The sequence below is a fragment of the Mus pahari genome, chromosome 10 (assembly GCF_900095145.1).
Source record: "Mus pahari chromosome 10, PAHARI_EIJ_v1.1, whole genome shotgun sequence".
NCBI classification, from domain to species: domain Eukaryota; kingdom Metazoa; phylum Chordata; class Mammalia; order Rodentia; family Muridae; genus Mus; species Mus pahari.
Genome location: NC_034599.1, coordinates 64907805 through 64929362, shown reverse-complemented (window position 1 = coordinate 64929362; position 21558 = coordinate 64907805). Strand labels below are relative to the sequence as shown.

The 21558-nt window shown below is 40.8% G+C and overlaps 1 protein-coding gene across 2 annotated transcripts; it reads right to left on the bottom strand.

Annotated features, from left to right (window-relative positions):
• Positions 1-1832: 1832 nt before the first annotated feature.
• Positions 1833-20500, bottom strand: Bnip2 (BCL2 interacting protein 2). Of its 2 annotated transcripts, XM_021206282.2 has the most exons (11): positions 20260-20500; positions 14787-14893; positions 14099-14166; positions 13092-13268; positions 11068-11244; positions 9405-9507; positions 8259-8390; positions 6918-7004; positions 6719-6817; positions 6044-6079; positions 1833-3136 (listed from the first exon to the last, which is right to left on the bottom strand). In XM_021206282.2, exons 2-11 carry the CDS (start codon positions 14834-14836, stop codon positions 3085-3087), a joined length of 981 nt encoding a protein of 326 aa, XP_021061941.1. In that variant the 5' UTR covers positions 14837-14893; positions 20260-20500; the 3' UTR covers positions 1833-3084. The 2 variants fall into 2 exon arrangements, with proteins under 2 accessions (XP_021061941.1, XP_021061940.1); XM_021206281.2 differs by lacking the exon at positions 6044-6079.
• Positions 20501-21558: the final 1058 nt, after the last annotated feature.

The window sequence follows — 21558 nt, the reverse complement described above, 5'->3', positions numbered from 1 at the left end:
TCTCTGGAAGAATACTGTCAAGGAGCTAGTAGCACTAAGGCATGACACTTGGCACAGTAGCCAACATTAACGTTTACCAGCCGTGAAGGGTTGGTATCAGTCTCAACCTGGACACTCTCGCTGCTATGCTACAGACCGGCTCCTGCCTGAAGATGCAGAGGACAGGATAACATCACCATAGCCGGCAGCAGTTTCCTTTTAATCCACGCCATACATGATCTGTTTCCTTGTGGATACAGGAAATGGAACCACTGGCTGCCATACAGAGTATGTCCCTTAAGAGGCCACTTTTGGGGGCATGTTGTGATAACCTAGTCTTTCTTTGTAATGGCCCATTTTCTCACTTATCTTCTAACTGCTTAGCATCACATTTCCTGGCACCTCTTGCCTCCTGGAGTTAAAGGCTTCAGTGTGAGGTGGAGACCTCACAGCTTCCCTTGGTGCTTTTTCAGGGACACAAGCAGAACAGTCACATTATTTTCTAAGAAAAACTTGATAAAAAGGGGACAATCAGAGCCAAAGTGTAACAGAGATAGTAACAAAAACATGGTACTAAACCTGGCAAGTTTATCCATGACTCCTGCAAAAATGTCAAAGAATTACTCTGCATTTTCACCTCAATTAGTAATGAAAATTAAAATATGATGTAGAAACATGTTATATTGCACCAATTAAAAATCAACTTAATGTGGCTTTCCTCTACCCTACTATTTATCACCGATTGTATAGGTATGCTTACATTTACAGTGGGCACGTCTCTATACCACATTCATTCAGGTGCAGGTTAAAGCAGTTAACCCTTCTCCAGTCAAGGGCTTGCTATATAGACCAGATGGGCCTCCAACTTAAGAATTCTCCTGTTTCAGACTCCCTAGTGCATGGTATATGTCATGATCCTTGGCTGTTCCTTGTGATTTTTATTCATTTTTAAAAAAAGATTTTGTGTGTGTGTAGTATGTATGTATGTATGTATGTATATGCACATGCCCAGAGGCCAGAGACTGCAGCAGTCCCCCGGAGCTTGAATTATAAGCGGCCATGAGCTGCCTGCTGTCAGTGCTGGGAACTAAACTTGGAAGTGTTCTTACAACTGCTGAGCCAGCTCTCCATGTTTGAACTGAATATAGGCTACTTCTACTTTTTAAAAATTTATAAAACAAAACAAACCCAAAACAAACAAAAAACCCAACCCCCAAACCAACCACTTCTGCAAAAAGTAAAACACGGTAAAAAGCTGAAGCTAGTGTCTGTATTTTGAAACTGATGATCTAAATACTTAATGTGGAAGAAAGCCAAAGACAAAGCTCAGTCCATTCTGAGACAGAAATAGGTGAGAGGCTCCAAAAGACATTCTACAAGCTACTTATGACTCAGAGGGTAAGTTCAGAAGGGTATCTATGCAGCTGTGTAGGCCAGGCTAGCCTTAAACTCACAGAGCTCTGTCAGCCTGTGCCTCCTAAATTTTGGAATTAAAGACAGATACCACCACACCTGGTGCTATATAGTTATTCTCGGTTTCCTTTACCAACACAAGTAAAATGGTTTTAGATCAATGTACCACAATAACACTAGTGCTGGATCTAGGCTAAGAGGTTGTGGAGAAATGTTTTACCCAGAAAGTCTTCTAGCTTGACCATAACTGGTTTTAACCTAGCAGGTCAAATATATGCCTGAAAAGGATATATATATATATAAATTCTCTTTTGCAATAGCAGCTTAACCCTAAAAACTGACAGTGGTGAAGGTCATGTGCTAAGTGTGGGAGAAAATAACCTAAGCTTAGCTCACATCTACTTCAATGTCGTTTTTGCTAGGTCACTTTTGTGAACAGCTTATATGAAGGGCTGGGTGTCATGAAGCTGATATGCACTAAATGTGTATACACCAGAGAAGTCCATGACACAAGACTAGACAAATTCATTGTTTTAGAATGATTTTGAAGGTAATTAGACCCTGTTCGGAGGCACAAATAATATTTATTTCAATGTTCAGTCAAGGTACTTAACCACATGAAATGAAGGCTTACATACAGCGAATGTCATCCTGAGTGCACAGCAGCAGCACTTCAATCCTTACAGAATCGACCCACGTACAGCACTGTACACCATCCAACAGCAAAGTGAATACCCATCTGCTTAGGCCAAACACCACTGTGCTCAAACAACCGTCAAGGAAGTCCTCTGGTAAAGTGCCCCACTGTGAGAGCATTGCAATAGCATTCCATCTGCTCTACAGATGCAGATGATCATGAATACTCTTTGAAGCCTCTGTAACACCTCACAGCTTCCCACACAAGACACAACTCATGTCACATTACTGAACACATCTTAAGAGCTTTCTTTCTTTCTTTTTTAAACAGTTCTGACTTTGGGTAAAGTAAAATGTCCCTTATATACAAATATATAAACCCTAACTACTAGCTTTTCAAAATCTCTAGTTCCGGTTCTAAGACATCTTAAGAGAGGAAAGCAAGTTGTTCAACCACTTGCCCCTCCACCACATTAAGAAACAATGTGCTTTCAGGGAGGAGAAGCTCAGGCTGCTACTACTGTCTCGACCACATGCATGACCTTAGGTACTTCTTGGCCTGTTTTAGGACAACCTAGCCTAAGTTACCCAGGAAATGTATCCAACCATTTACAAAAACAAAGTCTTACATGCACTTTACATTTAAAATTGTGGTCTTATTTACTTGCATATATTCATCCATGAGATAGGTACACACTAAAAATTATTGCCCCCAACATAAAAAATATATATTATTTCTTTCCTTTGTCATTTATGTATATAAATACTTTACTGAAGATGTATCATTCAAATAAACACATGTAAAAATTGCTTTATATAAAGTGTAGTTCTTTGCTATTTAGCAATATAAAATGATTACAATATAATTAGTCATTAAAGAGCTAAATTCAAGAGTTGCAAACCATGACAGCAGTGAACAGTCCCTTGTACAAGAGTTCATTTGGAAAGAAGTCAAGTAAAATTTGCAACAGATTACATAAACACTTGAGCCACGAGTGCACTAGGATGCACTACAGCCCCGCCTCCCCGGTGCTCTCTGTTGTCTGGACGCAGAACTTACTGCTCACTTTTTGGTGGTTCTTGTTTTCCATTAAGCTCTTGATCAACTCTGTTCAATGAAAAAACACAGCTAATTAAAAACAGTCATGACACTGGCAACTGGATGATTTCTTTCTGAAAACAACTACTTTTAGTACAGATTATTCCGTTAAAAAAACAAAGCTTTGCAAATGAAACAGATACAGTAGGAAAAAAAAAAAAAATCAAGCAAACATTTCCCAAAAGGAACAGAATTTTTCTAAGCAAAAGGACACTGGCAAGGATACATTGTCACTATTTCTTTAAAGACCACAGGATACTTTATGTTCACAGCCATAAACATTCTGAGAGCTGAATACTTATATAATTCCACTAAAGCAAGAAGCTTAGTGGGTAAGACTGCTGACAGAAAAATCAACTCTCTCAAAAATGATTGTTAGCTGAATTTTAAATGTGTCATTTAAATCACCAACTGACCAATTAACATTTTAAAAATCCAGAACCAAACTGTTTTACAGAATAGCAACTATTTTCTGGAATTCACTGGTACACTGTGTGTGAATGCTATTTATTTATTATGAAAGTCATGTAGACTCAACATTCAGAAGTATCTATAATGAGTTAAAAAAAATCTCACTGGATTAATGGTTGGTTGGCCAGAGGTACTAAGAAAATGTAGGCACATAGAGATGAGAAGATAAATGTGGTAACAGTACTGACTCTGTAGTAGCTTGAATGGCTGGTGTGAGATACATAAGTCACACTAGTACAGAGCAGGATGGTTCTTTTCACACCTGTTTCCATACCTACAATCACCTAAATATCTGTCAATCAAAACTAAAAAGCCCTGAACTGTTGTAAAAATATATTATCTTGGCATCAAAGATGAGCTAATACTCTTGTTAAGGCCTACAATATCCAACTGATTTTTAAAAATATGAACTATTATTAAGAAGTAATTGCAGGCACTGTTGAAACATGACAGCTGCCTGGCCACAGGACACCACATTACAGAAAGAAAACAGGTAAAACATTTAAAAGGACTATACTTCAATCCTTAGTTCCTAGCAAATACTAGGAACACCTCTCCCGGTTCCACTTAACAAATGCTTGCCACAACCACCCCCAACCCCTGCAAGTTTTATCTTAAACGTATTTCTGTATTTAGAGAGAATTAAACAAATATTTCTCAAATCATCTTTTTAATACTAAATCAAGTTTTATAAGAATTAAGGGCTGAAAGCCGGGCGGTGGTGGCGCACNCCTTTAATCCCAGCACTTGGGAGGCAGAGGCACGCGGATTTCTGAGTTCGAGGCCATCCTGGTCTACAAAGTAAGTTCCAGGACAGCCAGGGCTATATGGAAAAACAAACAAACAAACAAAAAAACCAAACAAACAAACAAACAAACAAAAAAGAATTAAGGGCTCTAATGTCACCACTGAGGAATGAACATAAGCAAAATGGGAAAAAATGCAAGATAAATGACTATATTTCTTTTTTTAGCAGGGGAACATAGATTAAGTGAATGCTTTCAAACAACAAAAGTAAAACACTAAGTTTTACTTTTTACGTGATGCCTGGATTACTTATGACAGCTGATAAAATAATAAAACCTTTTTAAAGGGGTATTACCAGCACATTTCCTCATCAGAAGCATTTATATATACAGGGTCCCCCTTTCCCCCCTCTCTCAATACCCCCCACCCCCCAGCTCCTGAAATTCACTATGTAGACCTGGCTGCCCTCAATTCACAGAATCTGCCACTCTCTGCCTCTCAAGTATTGTGATTAAAGGCATCTGCCAGCCCCAACTCCCAGTAAGCCATTTTAAAGTCTAGAAAGTACGTGGCTTCAAACTACTATCCATATTTATTGATGATATTTTGAGTTTCATCCATTTGTCAGGCAGATACACAGCACTGCCTAGAGAGAAGCAGACTCAATTGCCCAAGCTACTATTTACATACTGCTTTACATAAGATTAGTGAATCTTGTTTACACTGGCAAGTGCTATACAAAAATAACTCTTAAATGGTTAGCTGAATTCTCACTAAAAGAATCAAACTGTTCAAAATTAAGACTACACCAGCCAAGATTCTAACTGGCCCCACAGATGGTTAAAGTAAGACATGTAAATCTCTCATCTTAGTCTCTAAGATCATAGTAAGTGACATTTGCTAATGCTGTTATTACAATTTAAAAATAAAGTGAAATCTACTAACAGTGGGTGTGGTGGAAGAGAAGCACAAGCTCACAGTTGGATACTGAAGCAGAAGAATGTAAAAGAGAGGCCAGCTTGAGATACGGAGTAAGACCAGCTCCCAAACTAAACTAGGAATAAATCAGGACCAAGCCTTATACTTTCTAAACTACTACATAAAATGGTAAACTATTTTATACTCTGCCTTTCATCTTTATGCTAAGACATTAACAAATGAAAGGTTGTTACACTCAAAGCAGAAGTGTTCAAAATTAAATTTCAAGTAGAAAGCAGAGTGTTTAACTGTTAAATGGTACACTGAATTTAGGTATTTTATCACATGTAGAGTTTGACTGGTTAGCAGGCTATTTAATTTAAGCATATAAAGAAAATCAATGTTGATTAGCCAAAGAGTATATGCATTGCAAATATAATCATCGACCCCAAGGAAATAAGCTGTTGCTTAAAAATGTCTGTATACCTACTTCAAAAGCAAAATGCCAAAGTTTTCAAAGGCCTGGGATTTTAACCAGGGCTCCCAATCATTTCTCTGGGTCCAGCACACAGAGTGGGAGAGCTCTGATACGAACACACACATTAAGCATGCTCATATTGAGCAGGAGGAGCTTGGGGTTTGCCCTGTACTGGGCTCTGGGCGACATTTATATTTACAAATGCTATTCTCTGTTTGCAAGCTAACCAACTAGCAGCAGGGTTAGTCTATGCGATGCAAATGGACTAGTCTAGATGCAACCCAGTCAAGGTGTGCATGTACCTTTTTTGTCTCTTTTTAAACTTTTCTTCTTCATACCTTGGTAGGGAAGAGTTATTTCAGTAAATGCACATTTTGAGATTTTAAAAAAAAAAAAGACTGAACGTGTAACTGTGTAGGCACAAATATGAAATGCTAACATTTAACATGATGTAGAGAATACAAACCAACTCGGTAATTCTGGTTTGGATACACTTAAGCCTAAACCCCGAGACCAACAGCCAGAGAACCACTCCCTGCACCACAGCACTGTGATGCCGCTGTTCAACCAAGAGTCTCTCCAAGTCTCTTAGAAGGCAAGTGGAAGCGAACGATCAAACAGAAAATTCTAGTTTCTAGAAAATATTAAGACCAAGCTGATTTAATCAACAACTCGTTTCTTTAGCAATATGAGTTCTTTCAGTAATATGATAAACTCACTCCATGTGAGAGAGTAATATGTCAAGTAGAGCAGTTACTCTATAAGACTGCCTCTTCAGGAAGTCATCTCTTGGACTGTAAACAGCACTTAACATACAGAAGGACTCATGAGTGGCAATCACCTCCAGTTCTGTAAACATGGTGCTGTGAGGGGAACCTGTGGGGTTCCTTAAAAACCCTGTGTTCTAGAATACCGTGAAGGGAAAAACATTCCTCTTGCCCACAAACAGGAAGGGAAGGAAAGCAGGGGAGACGTACTGTTTGATGCACTCTGGTATGCCAACATACTCCATGGGAACAAGCTCTGCCAGCTCTGCCAGGTTAAAGACGTATCTGATTTTCTGACTGAATTTTGAACTGGGGAAGAAAACACAAAACAATGATCTCAGTACTTCTGACTCATACATCTGACATGTAAGTACTTTTTTTTTTTTAAAATGAACACTCAGAAAATTACCTGATAAATGGTCTTGTAACAGCCAGAAGTGTTCGGATAAACCAAGAGGGGTGCACAATGATTAGAGACTTTAGGTTTTTCCTTAATCTGAAGATAAAAAGAAAAAAAATTATACAAAATTTCTATAAATTATAGCACAAAAAAGTTAGCTATAAATTAGTATAATGCAACTTTGCACAAAATAGATGAAAAAAGTCACCAAAAATTTTCATTCAAGTGTGACATTCTAAAGACAAGAAAATACATTCCTGAGTTCTAAACATTCCTCCATGCAGTGAAATACAATTTATTTAATTTATCCAAATTCATGTCTTACTTCGTCTGCTTTCAAATGCCTCCTAGCATACACACTGATCCAGCAAGGAAAGAGCTGATACTAACATGAAAGAAAGTAAACCATTTTTTCTGTTCAAATCTAGGGAGAAACTGGCATTTGCTTCTAATATCATGAAAAGCACTAACATGTGAGGGGGACAGGGGCAGAGAAAACCAAAGGAGTGAGCCCAGGAGTCCACACCCAATAACACTTTGAAATTTAAAAATTTTCACTATAAAGTAAAAGCTTCTTTTTAGATATTCGTATGTATTTAAAAAAAAAAAATCACAGAGGATAATGTACATGTTTTCCTAGAAAAAGAAACCTATTAACAAGTCAGGGTAACCACTTGAATCAACGAAGGCAACACTGAACCACTAGCAAGATTAAAGTCACTCGATTGGTGTGAACAAATGAGTCCCAAGATAACACATTCTTAGTGTTTGTTTTGAAAAACTATAGCTGGAAACCTGAGAGATGGCCTAGTTGGTCCAGTGCCTGCACTGTAAGCGTGGGGACCCAGGTTTCTATCCCCAGAACCCAGATAAAAAAGAAGAGAATGGAGTGGTAGGTATATAATCTCACTCTAGGTACCTTGCTTATTAGCTCCAGGTCTGAGCTAGAAACTGTCTCAGCAAACAAAGAGGCCAGCATCTGAGTAGTAAGCTTAGTGACTCCTGACTCCTACACAGAACTTGTGCACCTGCACTGGCCCCACAGTACAGTACATAGCAGCGGGACATTGTCCAACCTTTTCCAAGATGAATATTAAATAATGTGCTCTAAACGGCATAAGAAAGAATGGAGAGCAATCTTGTGTGTTTGAAGAATTAAAATCATTCTTACTAAAAGCAGACTCAAGTTACTTGCCATGACATTGTTCAGTGCCATCTTTAAAAAAATAAAAACATTCAGAAGTTGATAAGTACAATCGAAGAAATTGATGTTATCTTTAAATGGCAACAGAAAGAATACTTTAATCTAATAAAACTACTGTAAAAATCTCTCAGCCAAGTTTACATCACCGTCTATCAATTTGCTGGTAGCATCTCCTGAGCCATCCCAGACTGGGCATTTTCCTTCGAGTTGTCGCACCATTTAAGTAAATGATCATGTAGTTCTCTGCTACCAACAGCTCTAAAGTGCCAATAACATATCTATAAAAACAAATTAAGTATATGTCTTAGACATCTCCATTCAGGACTGAACAGACTCCCAAATGAACACAGTTCCCCCCCTTCTTCCACAGTAAGAGCACGCACGAGCAGTAGGTGATGGTGGGACTGTTTAAAACAAAGTCATAACAAATCCTGCAGCCTACATGGCACTATGTGTGGTCAGGGGACAGGTGGGACTGGGCACAGCATGCTCGGCTTCTCTCTGTGTATACTCCAGAGCTTCACAGTACAAAATGAAAAACTTCACTAAGCTAAGAAAAAAAGTGGCTTGTCAGCTCACAAGGTCAAGTCCCGGGGATATAAGTAATTTAGTCATATAATTTTGAGATGGTCAGTTACCTTTTTAAACAATGTTTCCAAACACTAAAGTTGGATGAGACAATCTATACTAATTTTAAAATGCAACTTTTTTCTACTGAGTTGGAAAATATAATTCCATAATGCTAAAAAATAAAGACCTGGGGACTCAGAAGTAGGGTGACTTCTATATTTTGTTACTGTTATTGCCTGATGGAATATATATATACTACATACATATGCATGCATGCCAGGCCAGAACAGTCACTGAACTGTATCCCCAGTTCTTCTTGACATCTTATTCTGCCGCAAGGTCTCATTATGTTGTCCAGGTTGACCCTAACTTTGATCTGTATATAGTTTGGACATACCATCAACTTGTGATCCTTCTCCCTTAACCTCCGGAATAGCTGATTATTGGCCTGCACCATCAAGCTGGCTTCTTCCTTTCTAGTTTTTACAAGACTTGTATAAATTATGAGTCTAATCAGTTCAGAATTCTGTTCAAACATCTTGTTAAGATACAGTTACTTAGGTGGGCAGTGGTGGCTCATGCCTTTAATCCAGCACTCAAAAGGCTGAGGCAGGCCGATCTCTATGAGTTCAAGGCCAGTCTGGGCTACAGAGTAAGTTCTAGGACAGCCAAGGAGACATAGAGAAACTGACTTGAACATGGCGCCCCAAAGCCATACTTACTTAAAGAGATTGTCCATCAAATACCTATAGTTAGGCTGACCACTCTCAGGCATGAAACAGACAGCAAATACAACAATGGCATTTAAGCCATCCCCATAATAGCCTGGGAAGAAAAAAGAAGGGTAAAGTCTTGGACATTAATTTTACTCTATAGGATTATCATTTTTAACTATGTGTATGTGAATGCAGAGCTTCCAGATGTACAATGACTATATGGCTGACCAAGAGATGCAGCTGGCAAAGCAGACTGAGTAGGAACAATTGTATAAGAAAAGCTCATTTGGCCAGACTATTACACATTTTATCCAGAGTGAACTGCACTCTGACCAGGAAAATGTGGACACTATTTTGCACAGTACCTAGGAGAACTCCTATATTGTATGGTCAGACTAACAAAGTGACAGCTTACAGTTTTTGACTGACTTGCAAGTCTCCTAGGGGGAATGAACAATTTTTGTGTATCTCCAAAATGAAACAAACAGTGCTCCACTGAGCTAGGTGGGTTGTGAATGAAAAGCTGAAGTCAAGACAAGCCTCCTAAAGTCCAAGAGGAGGCTTGTGACAACACAGCAGCATGTCAGTCACATCCCAGACTGCAAACAACTCAACACCCAACACTGTAGCGATGCACACACACAGTTTATTTGGGCCATGAAATATTCAGTGATAGAGAATAAACTACCCCATGACATGGATGTAGCTGCTCAGAAGCATGCTGAATGACGAGAAATGCATACTGAGACCAGTCACACAGCATTCCTTAAGAGGCAAAGCTGACTGTGGGCTAGGTTGCGAGCAGTGGTTATTAGAGAAGACAGACTCACTGGAAAGGTGTAGAGATTCCTGGACAAAGTTAAATGTTCTGTGTGAGTGTGGATTATACATATGTGTGCATATATGAACATGTTTAAATATACTGAGAGACATACAAGCTTTTGTTGAAAGTCATCTAACTGTATTAGTTAAGTAAACAAAGATAAGTAAAGTGTAAATGCTTGCAAAGGGTTCAAGAAACTAACTTCTTTTGAGTAGTAAACATACAGGGTGAAACTATTATACTTTTAAAACTTATAGTAAACATGTAAAAATACTGTTTAAAAGTTATTTGTAGGTGCCCATACAGATCCCATGGGACTGGAGTTGCAGATGGCTGAGAGCTGTCATGTGGGTGCTGGGAACTGAACTTGGGCCACTGGGGGAGCAGCCAGTAATCTCACCTCTGACACATCTTCCCAGCTCCTATAGAAGTAATTCTTAGTTGTCCTTTTATCATTTTTCTTCAAACCTTTATAATCCTTGGGCTGGAGAGACTGCTCAGCAGCTAAGAACACTGGCTGTTCTTCCAGAGGACTCAGGTTTGATTCCCAGTAACCACATGGAAGCTCACAACCATTTTCTAACTACAGTTCCAGAGGATCTGATGCCCTCTTCTGGCCTCCATGGAGACATGAGATACCTAAGTGGTAGTGTCCAGACATACATACAGGCAAAACACACATCTACATTAAAAAAATTAAAACAAAGTATTAAACCTTTGATATCAAAATGTCTGAGAATTTTTCTTTTTCTTTCAAAACAAGCTACTATCTCTAGGCACATTTTTGACAGCATTAGATTTTAGACACTGCATCTAAAGATCCAGAGGGTCTGCCCTAACCCTCACCTCCATGGCTAATAACTTTTTTGTAGGGCTCGATTGCCTTCATGTCCACTCTGTGGTCCTGCTCTCCAATCCTGAACATGCGCCAGCGGCGTCCATCTTCCTTTTCTTCTGTGGCTGTGTATTCAGTAATTGAGCCTTTCCTAATGACTTCAGTAGTTTTGGGTTTGGGAAGATCATCTGTTAAAATAAAAGGCTTTTGAATCACAAACTGTTATTTACACAATAACAATCAAAATTGTATGTTAACCACTTTACTATCGAGATTACTCCAAGTGTTTTCTGTTTTCTTCTTGGTGTGCTGTGGGGCTTCCCAGGCTCGCCTCATGCTTCTGGGCTCGGGTGATCCTGCTTTAGCCTCCAAGCATCTGGGAGTATAGGTGCATACCACCATAAACAATTATTTACAGAGAATTTTCAATATATAAGCTGACATCATCACCTTTATAACAAGAAAAGGCTTGTTCTTACTTAAGGCCAATTTATGTCTTTAAAATCAGTTTACTTAAACTTTCTACCGCCCAATTCAACAAAGCACCAAGTTATAGTGCAACATTTACATCAGGCGTAGGAAAGATAGAGCAATCAAAATCTTACTACCTCGCATGCCTTTCCAGATTTCATTCAGGACGACAGTATCCATCAGAGTTACTAATACAGCTTACTTCTAGTAACTATCTGAGAGCTAATTGTTTTAGCACATACACTAATTATAAAACACTGGAATACAAGATAGAAAGTGGTTAACTACTCAGTGATCGTTTTTCCTTTGATCAGTTTTATAAAGCAGACATGTACTTCTGAAGAACACATGCAAAAATTTACGTAAATTAACATTAGCCAAAGCTCCAATGATTACGTGTAATTTATGTTTGCAGATTGCAGGTTAGTTGATTTAAAATGAAGTAATGATTTTCAAAACTTTAGTATGGCAGTCCTTACCAAAAGATGGGGGAAGGGAAACCTACTGCATGTTAGTTGTTTCCAAGACAAAGCTGTTAACGGAAACTATCCTTCCAGGAAATGACTACAGCGGCATTAAGGAGAAAAGAGACAAAACACACAGGCAGAAAACTATTTCAGTGTCTGTATAAAACATTGCTTCTTACTGGGCTGCTATGAACCAGTAAAACAGGGGAGGGGGAAAAGAAGGAAAGCTATAGAGTATCACTCTTCATTACCTATTGTCTATCTCTTTTAAGTACAGTTTTGTTGCAAAATTCACTTTAAAGATGAAACAAAAAGATTATTAACATCTGTCTAAATATCACAATCAACTACTGCCTAATTCTAGAAAGCACACAAAGCAAATCACACAGTCATGCCTCTGCCTCTGCCTCTGCACACCGACTAACTAGACTGGCAGTGTCAGAGGGCGGCTAAGCACCCATCACTCCATGGCGCAGCTTTGTAAGTACAGCTCCTCAGCACCTTCTCTGCCGTGCTTAGACAGTTATTGTAATTATTTGTGACAGGATCTATGTCATCCTGGATGTCACTGAACTCACTATGTAGACCAGGCTGGCCTCGAATTCAAGAGATCCTCCTGCTTCTGCCTCTGGAGGGCTGGGGTTAAAGCGATGTGACACCATGCCCAGCTCCATAGGTGTTTTTTAGCATTTTTTTTTTTTTTTTTTTTTTTACATGTCTCTTTAGAGGACTTTCCCCCCCTAAGATTGACTGACAAAGATATACTAGAATATTAGGCAATACTTTGGAAGCAACTATGAAAAATCAAAACTATACAATATTGGGCAAGTAAGGAAAAACAAAACTAAACTAAAAGAAAGCTACCTCCATAATCTAGTCTTGAAAACTTCAAGTACTCTCAGAATCTTCTACTTTAGAAACAAATGTAGGAACTGCAGAAAAAATAACATATTTCAAACAAAATCCTTAGTGGATTTTATTAGCAGGCTTTATGTTAAGATTTGGCCATATCATACTTCTCCTAAAGAGAATACCATGGTAAACACTATGCAGTATAAGCATTCATTCACAAAGCTCATACAAAAAGAGTGAATTACCTTCCCACTCAAACTCGTCACTGTTCTCCGATGGGGTGTCTAAGCCTTCCAGGTCAACTTCCCCAGCTTCATCCAAATCATCCGACCAGAGAGAGTCTTCCCCAGGATCCAGGGTCAGGCTGATGTCTGGGGCCATCAATTTCTTCCGTACTTTGTTTCCATTAACTTCTAATGAGCCTGAAAGTGGAAACAAGGAAGAAGACTGGGCTACTCAGATGCTCCATTTCACAGAGAAATATTTTAGTCACTTCATTCTTGAGAAAAACATTTAAAAGAAAATTCCAAAGTATTTATTAATAAAACTGGTCGTGATCACTGCTGCTGCATTTTTATTCTATTTGTTTAAATTTTATGTCTATGGGTGTTTTGCTTGCATGTCTGTCTGTCCACCACTTTTGTGCAGTGCCTAAGGAGGCCAGAAGAGTTCCTCAGAACCCTGAAACTGGAGGCACAGCCGGCTGTGAGCTGCAATGTGGATGCTAAGAATTGAACCTGGGTTCTCTGCAGGAGCAGCAAGTGTTCTTAATTGCTAGGCCATCTCTCCATTCCCAATTGATATTTAAGTATGTACATACATGTGTGTCTGTGTGTGGTTATATGCACCTGAGTGCAGTGCCCACAGAGTCCAGGAGAGGATAGTGGGCCAGGGAATTAATTGTAAGTACTGTGAGATCTCTGAGTGGACTTGGAGAATGGCACTGTCTCTTCTTAAAATAATTATTTACAACTGCTTCTTTGTCAAGAGATCAAGAATGTACCAAGTACCTTTTAAACAACAGAGGCCAACTTTATAGTCATTTCTTATTAAATAGTCTTTTTTGCTCCTTGTAAAAATTTCTAAAACCAAAGATGTATTTTTTATAAAGTTAAATTTCTCAAGAATTCCAAAATTTGTTCTTTGACTCCCTCTATCAGGAAAAAGAAAAAGAAAAAAGCTCAATGTTGTTGGTCTGTCTCTGTCTCTCTATAAATATATAAATGTACTCAAAAGTAACACAAAGTCTTACCAGGCTGTCTGTCTGGATCAGTTCCATCTAGTGTATCTGCTTCAATGCTGTCATCTTCTGGTAAAGGTCTAGAAGACATAGGCAAGCTCTTTAACCCAGAAATTAAAAACAATTCTTTTGACACTAAAAGATCCATTAAAGTGTCACAGTTATAAGGACTAAACCTATGTTTCATAAGTTCTACAAACTAGCTTGTGTGTATGTGTGTGTGTGTGTGTGTGTGTGTGTGTGTGTGTGTTGAGGTCAGAGATAATCTCAGATGTTCCTCAGGGGCAGTCTACCATTTGAGACAGCATTTGTCACCAGCCTGGGATTAATCAAATAGTCCAGGCTGGCTGGCAGGCTGGCCTGGGGATCGGGTCTCCATCTCCACAGGGCTGGGGTTACAAGTGGACACTACCATGCCTAGCACTCTATTCATTTATGTAGAGAACTGACAGCCCATTCCTCCAAAACCTAAGATTTTAACTTAAAGCACAGCTCCCTAAAAACCTGAAGTTGAAATGATTAAAACAAATATGAAAAGATAACCAGCCACATATTTGGTGGAAAATAACTTTCATTTCCTAGTACCCAGTGATCATTTGTAACCTTCTTCTTAAAGAAGTCCAACATTCAAGAGCTGACATTTCATTAAAGAAATTCTGATTTTTTTTTCCAAATCCGTTTAATAAGAAGTACTGCTCACATTGGAAAATCTTCATCCTGCCATTCTTCCTTCAGCTCCACACCTTCCATCCTCAGCCTAGACTCAATGTCAACTTCCAGCTCCTGGCAATCCAGGCAGCCAAGGTCCTGGGAGAAACGGGAGGAAGAAAGATGAACACAGTTTGATTTCTACGTTGCCCTTGATCTGCTGCAAAGGTGCAGCAATCTCTCCTGAAGCTCACATCTCCGTGCCTACAGCCACAGAGGCTTTAGTTCAGTAATCTGGTTATGAAACTTGACCTACTGCAGATAAATGGTGTCTCTCTCATAGAACAGTAAATCAGCCTTCTGCCCTCTGCACAGGGGTAGGTCTAGAGGCGCACTAGCATGTTCTATGTACATACATACTCACCAGAGTCCAGTGCTATGCAGTGTTTACAGCTCCTTCTCACCACTTCTAGGTCACTTAAGAGTCTACTCAGGAGCTTGTCCAGTGGAGGAATTGTACTGATTTCTGATGTACTTCCCATTTATACCATGTCTCTCTTGTAGAGCTCACTGCTCCAGCTACTGATGCTGTCACATATGCAACTATCTATTTTAAGTTATGCCCCAAAGTTTAATCTTGGTTTTTCTACACTGACTCACCTTCTGTCTGACAGAATAAGACAGCTGAGGTACAGTCTAAGTCGTGAAGACAGGCTAGAGAGATGGCTCAGTGGTCAATTCCCAGCACCCACACGATGACTCACAACCACTTGAGACTGCAGTTTGGGGGGGGGGCTATACACCCTCTTTTGACCTTCAAGAGTATGGCATGCATGTTTGACAAAACACTCACACATAAAATAAAAAATGAACAAATCTTTAAAAAGTCACGATTATCATCAGTTGGTAAAAAGTAGCACAGAAGTAGCTGGCAACCCCCGCAGAGGCCCTCTGCCCGTCAGGGCCTTACATCAGTAACCAAGGGAACAAGTCTCTACCCCGAGACACACCCTTGCCCTCTAGTGTAGGCTGTCTTCAAACTTGTGACCTTTCTGTTCCTGTCTCCTGAGTTCTGGGACTACAGGTATTGACCAGAATGCCTAGCTTTGAGTTTTTCTTAAGAGCCACACAGCATAACTGGAACTACAAAAACAAAGTAGTAGTTCCAACGGGTTGACACAGAGAAAGGGCAGCATGCCCAAACAGCACACCAATGCCCTTCTCTAATCTAATACCTGATTTTTAAAAACCATGTACAAAAAAACCAAACCAAAAAAAACCCAAAAAACAAAACCCCAAAACCTTTCTAATAAATGAGAATCATTCACATTCATATCAAATGATATTCTAAAAAACAAACTAAAGGAAATTAAATCCCTGAATTGTTGTTTCATATAGCAAACTAAATTCATTCCTCCAATGATTAGTCTCTCTACCTCCCAGTTTGAGTACTTACTTATACTTAGGAAGGTCTCAAAGGGCTAATGTTTTAATAAATCTTTGTATTAGTACAGGGGAAAAAAAGGTAGCGTGCCAACTTTGTGTTACTGAACTATTACTGAACTATTTGCTGGTAAATAACCAGAACAGTTCCCATGGTCTTGTCCCACCTTTCTACAGGGTACTGGGGGTGGGGTGAGGAGAATCAGAATAGTCTGGGTATCTTTCTCAAATAACCAGAAAAAAAAAAAAAAATCTCAGAAGCAACAGTAGGAGCTGACAGTTGTAATCAATACATTAATCTCAGCACAGTGCTCAGCACGTTACGGGCTTCACAGTGGAGGCGCACCAGAACTGGTAAGCCTGGGTCAACCCCTTAAGCTTCTTTTGCTTTTTGAACTATATAAATAGTTATTATGAGTTTCCCTTAAAAAATGTTATAAAAATACTTTGTGAGAACATAGATACATGCAATATAAATTACTGTTGGTAAAATTATTCTTTATTTGTTAGAAGAAACACTTCTCTCATGACAAGCCTCTCAGTATTACCTGAAAAGTGCTTCCAAACTGCCGTGGAGGCTCAGGCTTGCAACCCTAGCATTCTGGGGCCTACGGGAGGATTGCTGTTGAGACGGAGACTAGCCTGGGCTATGTAGCTAGATCCATGTCTTAACATGACTAAAACAAAACAACAAAAAGGGGGCTCCTTATATACAGGGCTGTAATCCCAGCTACCTCAGAGGCTGAGGCAGGAACTCTGCATGTTCAAGGCCAGCCTGAGCCTTTGCATCAGGCCCTGTTACAAAATAAAATTGGAAAACAGGGTTGGGACTCAGACACTGCCTGCTCAGCATCTGGGGCCCTGAGTTCCATTCTCAGCAGCACAACCAAACATGGAAAGCCAAGTCCTTGAGCCCTTGCAGCCAACTTCCTCAATTTCACTTTAATGTTTTCAGTTATGTGCTGGTCACACATCTCCATACATTATCATGGACTTTTAGATATGGGGAGGGACGATTATCTAGGCCAGTTTAACAAGGAACAGAGAGAAACAAACTAACTCTACCATTTCACCAAGAAATGGGGGTAGCAGACTAGGTAGATAAAAACAAAGCCAACAACTGAGTTTTGTTCTTGGAAGCACTTTATCACCAAGCAGCCATAGTGTAGAAATATGCAGAACTGCTCTGGAGGGAATCGGGGTGCTTCAGACTCCCAAGTCCACTGCCTTCCCCGTTTTGCTTTTAGAACTTTAAAATGTTAGAATACAGAAACAGTACTTGGCAAAATAACATACTTCCACAGAAATAATCTGATAACGGGGTAGCTTGTTAGCATCTCTTCGTGGCAGTTATATGTGGCCGTCATAATGCAACCAACAGCCTTTGATCCTAGTCAGGTTAAAAATCAAACATGATGGATTCCTCCCTACACAACTTCAGAGGGGAGGTGTAAATCCAACCATGCTAAAGAAGGGAAGCCACAAGCAGTTTAGAAAGGTGAACGGAATTAAGTATTAGGATCCTATTTTGACCTATGTAGGCTGTGACGTGCGTGGCAGTTTCCATGGTAACTGTAGGGTCATGTACTTTAAACACAGCTGCTAGAATAGGTGCAAGTAACTTCTGTTCTTGCTGAAACCAACCAGAGGCAGAAAGCCTGCACTTGCACAAAGGTTCTACTTGATTTACCTTCATTTATTATGAGTAGCCTACATGCCTCCGAAGACTAACCACAATGAAAATCCCTAGAAAAAGCCTTCACACTTGCTTGTCATTGTTCCCAAAGGTGTAAATGTATCCCTTTAAAAGTCTATCTTCTTAAAACACACACACACACACACATGCACGCGTGCGCACACTCACACACACACGCACGCACACACTCACTCACACACACACACACACACACCCAGAGGGCAGGCAGGTTAGTGGTGTGTGCTTGGCAGGAGAGCGGAGGTCAGATTACAATGTTCAGGCCTGGGTCTCTCTGTCCAGAGGCAGGATCTCTCTTCACTTCCTTTGACTGTTTCATGCTCCCAGCCAGCTGGCCAGGAACTTGAAGAAGCTTCTCTCGTCTCCTCCTTCCATTCTGCTATAGGACTGCAGGGATTACAGCTGGTTTATGTGGGTTCTGGGAGTCAAACTCAGGGGTTCAGGCTTTCTAGACAAGGGCCCTTACTGACTGAGCTATCTCCCTTATTACGATCATGTAGGGCTTTCAAGAACAAAAATGCTTCCACAGCAACGCTCACACACGCATGCACATAATCAACAAACTAGAATGGTACTAACTTCTCTCAGAACTGTAAAAAACATAGCATAGAATAAACACCTAGAAGAATACATTTATTAAACTATCAGTATGCAGAAGGTATTAGAGATGTGTTGACACCTTTAAGTAGACTAAACTCTAACACCTGATCTCACACAGTCTGCTAGTTAGAAGCTGGTCATAATACCTAGTCAGGACTATCTGTGACGTTGCTTGCTTGCTTCGTAGGATGTAATCTTAACATAAGACCTTGACTCTTGCCAGCCGAAGCCACCCTTGGTCTAGAAACATACCTTTTGTTCTCAGATGCCCCCTTCTCTCATTGCTACAGAGAGAACATTAAGACCACTGCCCCCAAGAGTATTTCACCTTTACTTCTCTGCCCATTAAAAACTAATGAGTAGTTAGGGCTTCAACTACTCAACACGTGTGAGGGAGAGTGCAATGCCATTAGCCCTTTAGCTTAGACAAGAGGCAAAAGACAGACCCTACGTCCTGATCCCCAGATCTATAACAGATTTGTCTCCACAAACAAGGCCTGTGAAACCAAATGTAGTTATACTTAAGTGTGAAAGGTCCTATGATGCCTAAAGATGTAAGTATGTTGGTTTATGGTAATTCAGTCCCTACTCTATGCACACATCACATTTCCTAGTTTCTAGCAAGCTAGAAAAGACCTAAGAATGGCATTGAGAGATGGAGATTGATTAAGAACCAAGCAAAAAAAATGTGCGAGGCAACCAAACATTGGTAACTTCATGTACGGGTAACTTAACTAGATAACTTCAACTCTAACTTTGAAGAAACATTCACTCATGAATTACAGAGTTTCTACAAGTGAGGGCTAGAGGAGTGGGTCAGTAGTTAAGCATGCATGCTGCTCTTCAGAGGAGCCTAGTTCAGTTCCCACAACAGCCTATAGTGCCAGCAGCTCCAAGGGTTCAGATGCTCTCTGCAGTCGCCTACACCACATGACAGACACATTAAAAAAAAAAAAAAAAAAACTTTTGAGAGAAAAAAAACTCTACAATTAAGTGATTCTAATAAATCATAAGAAAACGTGCATTTCATTGATGATGGGAATTCAAGTATAAGGGAAAACATCCTAATTAAAATAAAAGTGACGCTAAAGAAAGCAATACTAAGATGAAATCGCAGATGAATACTAGAAATACCTTGATAAATATTGCAAAAGTTGTGTCCCCAAAGACTTCCCAGGACAAAGGAAGTTTCGAAGTAATGTAATATACATCCAAATAAGTTTCTGCTTCAACGTGAACAGACCTAGGAAGAATTCTTCAGTGGCATCGGATGCACAGAGCAATCCAAAGCATCCTGGCCGGCATTTAAATGAAGAGGTTAAGTGAGACCAACCAAGGGTCAAGCGTTGACGTACACACCCTACCCTAGGCTATCACACGCAGGAAGGTTCAAGAGCGCCCTGATGACTTATAGGATGCTGTTTGTGTATGCTGTCTGCGTCCATCCCCCCGAGGCTATGGGGTGCACTACACGCCCAAGTTTCTTTGTTCTGCTCTGGACTGACGCCGGTGAGGAACACGGAACAAACGAGGCTAGGGGAAGCCAGGAACCGGGAGGTTCCGCCCCAGGCTCTCGGGCCACAGACGGAAAAAGGAAGGGGGCGCGAGCCTGGCACCAGCGTCCGAGGCAGGGCGGGGCCCGGCAGCGCTCGGACCCGGGGCGCGAACGCACGCCAGTCCACGACCGCCGCCCCCGCCAGGCCTGACCGATCCTCCCGCAGCCCTCCGGCTGTGCCGCAGCCAGGCCCGCTCCCCCGGCCGCGCTCACCCCGGAGGAAGCCGCGGCCCCCTCGTCCTCTTTGCCCCTCCAGGCCGGCGACGTGGGGCTGACGGCCAGGTCGCAGAAAACGGCGCCGGGCTGAGCCCGCTGCCCTTGGTCGGCTGTGGAGACGGGGCCCAGCTTTTCCCGGACGGTCTCAGTTGCAGTCCGGGCGGCAGCAGCTGACCCGGATTCAGTGCTTACGCCCCGGCGGAAGTGACCACCTCCGGACCGGCGCCGGGCGCGGCCGAGGGAGGAAGCGGGGGCGGGGCGTTTTCCTAAAAATCCTCGGCGGGTTTCCTCTCTGCGCATGCGCAGCCGTGAGCGCTTCTGTCCCGGGCCAGCTAAGGCTTTGGCTTGTGGCTGGCGGGGGAGGAGGTGGGCGTTGCTTTCTAAGGCTCTCCCACTTAACGTTACTGTAGGGACCTAACCTCGCTGTCTGAAAGGGCTATTCGTTTCTCTCTGTTTTCCTTTACTTGTCATTATGTTAACTACGTTACAAAGTGAATGAAAAGGGGGTGAAAAATAGTCGATGTCTTATGTACGATAGCCAGGTCCTAGAAGAATCTACTTTGATAGAATTTTCCGACGTGAATAGCTTTTCTCTCCAGTCATGCTTCTGAGAGTAGTAAGTGCCCCTCCTCCTCCCCAGACTCTTGTCTTGTGTTCCGGGTTGGCCTTGAATTCCTTCCAGTGTATCTGAAATAACCTTGAAAACTAATTTTCCTGCCCCAGTCTCCAGAGAGCTGAGATTATCAACATGATTGTTACCACATTGTGGCAGAGACAGAGACAACATAGGGCTTCCTGACTGCTAGGTAAGCACTCTATTATCTGAACTCTCCGTTCCCCCACCCTTTAAAATAGCGGTTCTTCACCAGTGGGTCGCAACCCTCTGAAGGTGTTACAAAGGATCCTTCCTCGCAGGGGTTGCCCAAAATCATAGGAAATTTCATTACGATTCATGACTGTAGCAGAATTACTGTTCTGAAGTTGCAACGGAGTAATTTTGTGGTTGGGGGTCTCCACAACATGAGGAACTGTACTAAAAAGTCCCAGCATTAGGAAAGTTTAGAACTATTGCTTTAAAACATGCATTTCCCAACCATTTGTGGGTCCTATCTTGATGATGTAGAAAAATGAAAATAAAAGTGAAGTCAATAAATGTAAAATATTTTATGATCACAGTCAACAGTCCTAAAATTGGCTGTTGAAAAAAATTCCTTAAAAAGAGGGAGGAGGGGAATAGGGAGTTTGTGGAGAGGAAACTGGGAAGTGGGATAACATTTGAAATGTCAATAAATAAAA